At 36.6% G+C, this 9372-nt stretch overlaps 1 protein-coding gene across 1 annotated transcript; it reads left to right on the plus strand.

Annotated features, from left to right (window-relative positions):
* The first annotated feature begins 2036 nt into the window (after nucleotides 1-2036).
* Coxfa4 (cytochrome c oxidase associated subunit FA4) lies at nucleotides 2037-8942 on the plus strand. The gene is made up of 4 exons (XM_005339935.5): nucleotides 2037-2201; nucleotides 3260-3348; nucleotides 3870-3930; nucleotides 8682-8942. Exons 1-4 carry the CDS (start codon nucleotides 2160-2162, stop codon nucleotides 8736-8738), a joined length of 249 nt encoding a protein of 82 aa, XP_005339992.1. The 5' UTR covers nucleotides 2037-2159; the 3' UTR covers nucleotides 8739-8942.
* The last annotated feature ends 430 nt before the right edge of the window (nucleotides 8943-9372 follow it).

Here is a 9372-nt window from a genome sequence, read left to right on the forward strand (position 1 = left end):
AAATGTTCTCCCTAGATCTTCTTACCACCTTTTCATATAGGTTTCAGCTAAAATATCCTCAAAGAAATCTTTCCTTGTTCACTCTAAAGTACCTTTCTTCTTTCACCCTTCTGATTTTCTTATTCTGTTTTACTGGATTATCACCATGCAAAATTATCTTTTTTATTTATTATATAAGCTCCATTAGAACAGAACAATTTTCTCCTTCACTGCTATATCCCCAGTGGCTAGAAAAATGCCTAGTGCAGAGTAGGTACTTGACAAGATTTGCTGAAATGGATGAAACTTTATCAACTTTGTGACATATCATCTTAATAATCATCATCTATTTTTTTTCTTACCTGCTGGCCATACCTCCTCTGCAGAGCATCCCATGTTTTAATTTCTCAATTCCATGTCCCTTTTTTCTTACTCAACCTTCTGTAAGTAGTCCCATTTAGTCATAAGGTTCATTTCTCATTAACAAATTGAGTCCTACAATTATTCTGCTAATCAAGTTCTATTTTATCCTATAGAAATTCACTTTGATTTTCCATAGGTATTTATCCATCAGTCTGTTTTCTAATTTCAACTACTGACATCACCATTCACACAGTTGGTCAAAATTGAACCTGTGAAAATATCCTTGAATCCTTCTCTCCTTTCTCTCCCATATTCAACCAACCACCAAGTCCTGGTGGTGAATCTCTGGAACATCCCCCCATCCCAATCATTACATTGAGTGTAGTAAGTTCAAGCTACCATTCTCTCTCACTTGGGCTATTGCAATAGCTCTTAACAGGTCTTTCCCCTTTTATATTTATCCCTTCTAATTCATTCTTCATAAGAAAAAAAAACAGTCACATAAAACTGCAGCAACTTCTATTTGGTGAGTTTCTCAAAATTCTGAACATAAAGCCCACATGGAAGTGGCCACTGGCTCTGAGTAGATCCAGTCCTCGCTCTGCCTTGGCTCTTCAAGTTGCAGCATACACCTCCATGCCACTCAACAGTTCTCTTGAGCCTCAGACCTTCACAGGATTTCTCGGCTCTGTACACCTGCACACGCTCTTTTCACTTGGTTAAGTCTACTCCTTCAAGACTGATGTTATTTTATCAGAGGAGCCTTCTCCTACTCTTCTTAGTTCTGGTTGTTTCATCATTTGATTTATGCTTCAAATTACATAGGAGGTTGGAGGGGTGCAGATAGTTGGCTGTAACCACAGATGCCCATAAAGCCTCTACCACGGAAGACTTCGGATTAAATAAATAAATTGATAAATAGATAAATAAATAAATAAATAAATAAATAAATAAACAAACAAATAAATAAATAAATGCATACATACATACATACTGATCTGGGGTAGTAGAAAAGATCATGTGTAGGAAACAATCATTGAAAACATTTTAAGAATGTAATTTCGGGACTATGGGAAGAGGAAAGTGACATGTTGCCAAGTTCTCTGTGGCCTGAGTGTTTGGAGATCACACTGATGAGACTGTTGACATCTTTAAGACATTTACTAGTTTTTAACTTCCGCCCTTAAGCAACAGTCGATGACAGGAAGCAGCTGCAGCCTTCTTAAACCGCAGCCGCTGACCTTGGTGACTAGAGACCCGACCTGCAGTCCCGGCGGCGTTGTGTTCTGGGCTGCCAGAGGCGTCGCAGGACTCCCTTGGCGGATGTCTGGGCCGGCCAGCGCGCGCCCGGCACGCGCGCCCCAAACGCGTCTGCGCGCGATCCCGGCCTTTAGGCGCCGCGCAAGAGGCCCAGCCCACTGAGCGCGCTGCCCGAACGCCCGCCGGTTGACCTCAACACGTGGCCTTCTGAGAGAGTGCCTGTCTGGTCAATCAAATTGTTGTAGTTTCGAGGCCAAAAGCTCCTGGTAAGAAAGACTTATAGTATAGAAATGAGGAATATTTCGCTTTTAAATGGAGTGGTGATGGTCAGGCCAGGTTAGGGAGGACGCGTGAGGACCTGGATCAGGGCAGGCACTGTTGAGGACAGCCGCATCCGGGCCCTCCTGCCGCAGGCTGCCTTCCGAGCCAGGGGTCCTTCAGGTAGGATATTCTGGGTGACTTTGGGCGTCCGCACATCTTGAGTGCAGAGGCTGCTTGGTCTTGGGCCTGATAGGTTTTTCTTATCTGGTTTTTGGCAGGAGGCCTCTATTGCCAACATGCTCCGCCAGATCCTTGGTCAGGCCAAGAAGCATCCAAGCGTAAGTTCATGACTCCTTTCCCAGTATTCTCCCTTGTCCATCTTGTGTGGTGGGGTGGCTGTCACTGTCTCTTGGGAACTTTCTCCTTTCACAGTCCCTTACTGCCCCTTGGAGCGGGGCCCTGCCTCTTCTTGCGTTCTCTTGGTTGCCCCACGCCCTCGGCCTGTGATCTTCTGCGACATGCAGTTGTGGAGTTTTGGTTGGCAGGCTGAAGGTTTGGAGACAATTTAGAGGCCGCGCGCGCTTTCTTGCACATTGGTGGGTCTGAGAGGGATGGGTGTATGTTCTGTGGATTAGAGACCCGAAAAGGTCAGGGTCCCTATTTGTTGTGCTGCCTATTGAGGATCCCGTGTTCGCCGCATTGCACCACCCAGGCCTTCTGGAATATAAGAGGTTCTTGATGTTGGAATCCACACTTTGTCTGTATGCCCTGACATTTTGGCAATCTGGTAGTGCAGAATTTAATCGGATTTAATTTTTTGACTTCTGGGGAACCTAACAATTACACTGTCTTTAGTCTTTGTCTTAAATCCAGTTTCTTAAATATTTAGCAAGAATTGGTAGCAGTGGTTTTCAATTTATGGTTAAAGCCACAGCTTGACTATTTGTAATAGTTGTGTTTCTGTATGCTTCTTAGACTCCTTATTTCACAAAGTTTGTGTTTTTAGTGTATCTGTTTGGAGGCACACCTAATTTTTAATTTGCAAAGAATTACCCCTCAGCCTTGACATAAAGGGAATTTAAGGGGAATGAAGTATAAATGTTATAGAGATAAATAACCCTTGATACATTGTCTTGGAAATTTGAAACCATATGTAATTTTATTTATATTAAGAAGTGAGACTTAGGCCAGAACCATCTTCAGATCCTTTTTCAAATTGTTTCTTCAGAACACAGTTATAAGCAGTTCCACCTCCTTCTAAGTTCTGCCTTTAAGTTTTAACAAAAGTTAGCAAAGTAGCAATTTTGAGATTTGAAATTAATGTGTATAACTGCTGTAACTTCTCTTTGATCAATATCAAGGAATTTGAAAATTGTTATTTTATGTTTGATTCTAGTTGATTCCCCTCTTCGTATTTATTGGAGCAGGAGGTACTGGAGCAGCACTGTATGTGATGCGTCTAGCATTGTTCAATCCAGATGTCAGGTAGGTACTTAAAAATGTTTAATTTAGGAGCCACAGTCTTTCTAGGAGTAGTGACACTAAGTAATAGAACTAATTGTTTTTATAAAATACTTAATCATGGTTTCTGGCATATGTAAATGTTTTTCGCCTGTTTTCCCACAGTAGGAAATGTTTCTTCTTGCAGTTGGAAAATGATAAGAAAAGGTTGATTCAGCATTATTCTATGATTTTTTTTTTTAATGTATCACTTCAGTGATAAAATAGAAAATTTAGTAAAGACTGTGTATAAATTTTCCTGGGATGGGGATAGGGACAAGGACAACTGCCCCAAGAGGCTCTGTGTTCTACTTTTTTTCTTATTGATTACGTGGGACTGCTTATGATAGATTCTGTTTTAACTTCCTAATGAAAGCAAATACCATACTCCACCTAGTAAAAAATGAGATTGGACTATTCACAATTTTAGCTTCTTAAGAGCTACAAAACACTGTTTTAAATAATGTTTTATTACTAGTACAATTATAATATTTTATTCTTTTTAGTTGGGACAGGAAGAATAACCCAGAACCCTGGAACAAACTGGGTCCTAATGATCAATACAAGGTAAGGTGCAAAATTGTTTCCAAATTGTTGATAAGTGTATTGTAATGATTTTGGTTGTGGTGTAGTTTTTCTTGAAATTGGATATACGAGTAGAATTCCATTCTGATGAACTTTGAAGAGCTGCTAGATTGTTCTGTGAAATTAAGATTGCATATTGTTCTAAAAACATTTTCCTATTTGGATTTTATTTTTAACTTTTAGACTGAGTGAAGTTAAGATAATGTCTTAACTATACTAATTTGACTAAGAGATTAAAGGGAAAGTTGTTAGTTCTTAAATAGTCTAACTTACTGTGTGTCAAATTACTTTTTTTTTCCCCCCCTGAAGTACCAGGGATGGAACTCAGGGGCACTTATCACTGTGCTGCATCCTCATACCTCTTAAAATCTTGAGAAAAAGTCTCACTAAGTTGCACATTGTGGCCTCAGACTTGTGATCCTCCTGGCTCTGCCTTCTTGAGTCCTTGGGATTATAGGCATGTGCCACTATACCTGGCCAGTAGTTGTCAAATTTTGTTATATATACAGTTTGTGAAAACAGATTCTATAGTTCCACCTCAGAGGTTCTGATTCATTTGGTTGGTGTGAGGCCTGAGAATTTTCATTTCTAGCAAGATTTTAGATGATGTTTTTGCTGTTGGTCCATGTATTACATTCTTAGTAGCACTAAGCTATTGGCCAATTTGGTTGGTTCTTTGTTATTGGTATAGTTGAGATATTCCAGGTGAGAATTAATAGGAAGAAATGAAAGTCAGGTGAAACTTAAATTTTACCATGAACTTCCTAGATAAACTTTTTAACATCTTTCCTGAAAAATGGTCTGTATAAATACTTTTTGAAAAAATGATTTTATATCTTGGGGTCATGTATCGATTTCCCAAATATAACTTTTCTTATGTGTAAAAATTTTGCTTACACACCTTTCTTGTATCAAAAGTGTTTCTGCATTTATACCGTACAGTTCATCTGTTTAAAGTGTTTAACTCCCCCATGTACTTTCTACTGATGTGAAGTACCAAAATGTTTCATTAACAGAATAACTGGCAATTTGCTTTAGCGCTCTCAAGAAGAGTTGTCCTGACCAGTGTGTGTCCAGGACTTCTTAGGAGATATATATCCATAAAATGCCCCTTTGGTGATTCCAAGCTTTCCTCTGATTATAATTTGGCTTTTTAAAGTCTTTAAACAGATCTCCCTCCAAAAAGCAAATAAAAATGCACTGGCCAAGGGGTTGGGGTTGTGGCTCAGTGGTAGAGTGCTCGCCTAGCACACGTGAGGCACTGGGTTCAAACCTCAGTACCACATAAAAATGAAATAAATATATTGTGTCCACCTACAACTGAAAAATACATATTTTTTTTTTAAATGCACTGGCCAAGCTGAAACAGCCATTTGATCTCTGTGTTAACATTTTGCCTTTAAAAGATGATAATAGATGTCCTGATGTACTTTTGTTTTATGAATTTAAGTATTGTCTATTCCAGAAAAATATTTTTAAATCTAAGAAACATTTAAAAAGAAAACAAAGAAACAGGCCTTGGTCCTTCCACCAAAGAGCATATTGGAGTCTGCATATATATAGTCAGCTTACTAGAAGATGATTCTGATAATGGAACCAGTTATCACTACCCTGGAATATGATAACACATGTCAGTATGAGGTCATGTGAACTGGAAATGGACTATTGCTGCAATAAAAACCTCGTGTGGCATAAATATAGACATGTTAGAAAGTGGAAAAATATTACAAATAGCAGAAATGAAAAGGAAATAAATCTGGAATTCTTTGAATCTGCAGTGAATTAATCTTAATCCCACTTACTACTGTTTCTAAACTCAAAACAGTGAGGTAGACTATTGTCTTGAAATGTTCATTCATCTTCTTTTCTAAGAGAATTTGTTTTTCTGGCCTACTGACAGCAGGTTTGGCTGTTTTGATTTCTCTGGCAAATCATGAGAAGGGGGAAATTATATCTGTCACTTCTGAACCATTATGTGGTTCCTTTATGGTACTTTTCCATTTCTCATGAGACCAAAATTGACAGATAAGGGCAACTTATCAGCCCAGGAGTGCAATGAAGAGAATATGGAACAGTCAAATAATAAGCAGCATATAATGTGAATGAAAAATAAAACTTTATTATTGTAAACCACTAAGATTTGAGATGATTATAACAAGATATCATAGACAGGGTAGTTTTTTTAGATGATTATAACAAGATATCATAGACAGGTAGGTAGAAATTTGTTCTGGAGGCTGGGGAAGTAAAAGATGCCAGTCATTTCTGGGGTGTTTGTGTTTTGTGGTTCTGGGAATTAAACCCTAGGGAGCTCTACCACTTAGCTACACACCCAGCCATTTATATTCTGAGACAAAGTCTCATTAAGCACATTTGAGATCCTCCTCCATGACCTCCTAAATAGCTGGGATTACAGGTGTGCTACCAGGAACAACCCTAAGGCTGTCTTCCTTACTATGTCTTCACAGAGAGAGAAACTCTCTCATATTTCTTCCTTATAAAGGCACTAATCTTATTAGGAAGGTCCCACCTTCATGACCTAATTATCTCCCAGTGGCCCACTTTCCAAATATCATCATCACCATGGGAATTAAAATTTCAACATCAATGTCAGGAAGGCATAAGTATTTATTCATATTAGAAGGTTATTTGTTGCCAAATAGCAAAAGCTAATGCAAATACCAAGAGATAGGCTGGGGATGTGGCTCAAGCGGTAGCGCGCTTGCCTGGCATGCTTGCCGCCTGGGTTTGATCCTCAGCACCACATACAAACAAAGATGTTGTGTCTGCCAAAAAACTAAAACTAAAAATAAATATTAAAATTCTCTCTCTCTCTCTCTCTCTCTCTCTCTCTCTCTCTCTCTCTCTCTCTCTCTTAAAACAAAACAAAACAAAAAAAACGAATACCAAGAGATGGGACTAAAATAGAACTTAAGCTTTAAAGTCCCAGCAATACTTCTTCAATAAATAAGATTCCCCAAAGCCAAAATCAGAGATTGTTATTCCAGAGGCTGTAGAGAAAGCACTATTAAATTGGAAAAACAGTAAGGGCATGAAAGTCATAAAGTAAAGCAGAATTAAAGGTTATTTCTAAGAGAGAATTTTGAGGACAAAGCAAATACATCAGAAATCTGCTTAGTTTTGAGAAAAATGACAAAGATAACATAAACTTTCTACTGTCCCTGGTTGTAGAGACTTGGACCTGCTATTTAAGTGTTTAGCAAGTCATATAATTTGGTCTTCATTTGCCCCTTTTTTTTTTTTTTTAATAAAGAATAAGAAAGGTTGTGTTTCAGTAAGATAAAAGTACCTGGCCAATGCCTGACATCTAGTAGAAAAGTCCAATAAATGTTTATTTTATTTTCCTTAGTATATACCTACAGACCCTTGTGAAATTTTCTTTCTAATATTTTGTTAACGTGTTAGAAGATAGCATAATTAATTTTCTTACATCTTATTGTCTAGGTTAATTGATTTTAAGAGAAAACTCTCAGAACAAAGAATATGCTTTATGTCTTATTCATAATTTTCTGTTCGTAAAAACTTTATGTGTCTATATCAAGGATAACTTGGTAATAAGCTTTACAACCTGGAGATTTTTCTTTTAAAAAAAATCCAGTTTAATGGGTTTTTGGATTAAAGATAAAGAAGAGTATATTTTTAAAAATGAAAGCTTTTGAAGAAATAATACAGATTGGTAAGCACTTTTTTTTTTTTTTTTTTTTTTTTGTGGCCCCAAGGATAAAACCTAGGGTTTCAAACAGGCTAAATCAAGAACCCTACCACTGAGATATAACACCAGACCTGAACTTATTATCTAATAAACACTATGAAGAAAATATTGAAGATCATTCTGCATATTTTGGTTCTTTTAGAGATTTCAATCTCTTTAGTATTCTTTGGCACAAGAATGAGTAAACCCAAGATTATATCCTTATTTGGGCTTATGTGTAAATCTTTCAGTAAAAATTTTGGACCAGTTTCAAATATAAATCATTTTTTACAAAGTAGAGTTAGAGTTTTGTTTTGAAACAATCATAGTGAAATTTATTTCTAAACTTAATTGACTGTAAGGAACTTTGTGTAATTTTAAACCTGCAAAAAATGCAATTTTTTTTTTTCTTTTTTAAAGACTATCACCAGAAGTGATGTGTTCGTTTTGATACTGATACAGTCTAGGCTTAGGAAATTAAAACCTTTGAGAGAGCCAGAAAATAGAAAAGCTTCTGAGGCAAACCAGTTTATATCTGAAAAGTTACATAAACCACAAACAAAGCAATTCCTTATTAATATTAGTATCTCTTTGTTGCAAGAGTTTTCTCAACAAAATTGTAGTACTTTAACAAAGTAGGAATGGTAATTCTCAGTATTCCTCTATTGTTTTGGAGATCTCCCATGTACTTAGTGGAGGAAAAGTTAAAGTTCATAGAATTGGATGTATATATTAGAAGGAATTCTTCATTCACTTTGAAGTAGGATTTTTAAAATATGTTCTAACTAAGAGTATACTAATACTGCTCTTCTGAAATATTTTTACCTTACCAAAACCATCTAAAGGGCTAGAATTTTTGTGTATACTATCTTTCTGTGAATAAATTTTACATTGTTAAATAGTCTTGAAAATTCATATCTGTACTTGTTACTGTAGAAAACTGAATAAAAAGAATTCTAAAACTTCTTTGCTAGCTTTCTGTATTTGGTAGAAAACTAAAATATTATTTTTCTTTTCTAAGTTCTACTCAGTGAATGTGGATTACAGCAAACTGAAGAAAGAAGGCCCAGACTTCTAAATGAAACATTTCACTGTGAAACTGCTTATGATGAAGGTCTTTGAGAAGCATCCGCACAATTTTCCACTTAACTAGGAAATACTTCTCCTTTAAATGCATGAAATCATGTTGATTTGTTGGAGTTTATCACACTGATTAATAAATCTCTGAAACTTGATATGTGTCACTATTTAATGTAGAAAATAAACTATTAAAATTTAAGAATTTCTTGAGTTTCTATGTACTTACATAATTGAATGCTTTGGTAAAGGTTTCATTTTTCATATGCCCATTGGTAACTTCACTAGGATGTATTTAACAACTGAAATTGGAAATTATGTGGAGAGAGAATGGAAAGACTTTTCAAGCCTCTGGCATTGGCAGAATGGAGACCTGGATTTACGTTACTAGTTGATGTAGAAGCATGTATGGTTATAAATCATTTTTGCTGTAGCACTAGGATTAGTTTGATTCTCTGTCACTGATAACTGTGGTGCTACTGGCCCAAAGGTTTTGAGAGTGTCTTCTGCTGAGTCTTGGTAATTCTACTAAGACCAGGAAGTACACTAGTAGCAATTTTATGGTAGGGCAAATATGGGACAGTTACTTTTAAAATATGCACTGTGGAATTGGAATTAAGTTGGAGAAAAGGTGA

The sequence above is a fragment of the Ictidomys tridecemlineatus genome, chromosome 2 (assembly GCF_052094955.1).
Source record: "Ictidomys tridecemlineatus isolate mIctTri1 chromosome 2, mIctTri1.hap1, whole genome shotgun sequence".
Classification (NCBI taxonomy): domain Eukaryota; kingdom Metazoa; phylum Chordata; class Mammalia; order Rodentia; family Sciuridae; genus Ictidomys; species Ictidomys tridecemlineatus.

Coding starts and splice junctions, on each gene's coding strand:
- Coxfa4 (XM_005339935.5), top strand. CDS start 2,160: ATGCTCCGCCAGATCCTTGGTCAGGCCAAGAAGCATCCAAGC. Junction 2,202..3,259: donor AGGCCAAGAAGCATCCAAGC/GTAAGTTCATGA, acceptor GTTTGATTCTAG/TTGATTCCCCTCTTCGTATT. Junction 3,349..3,869: donor TTGTTCAATCCAGATGTCAG/GTAGGTACTTAA, acceptor TATTCTTTTTAG/TTGGGACAGGAAGAATAACC.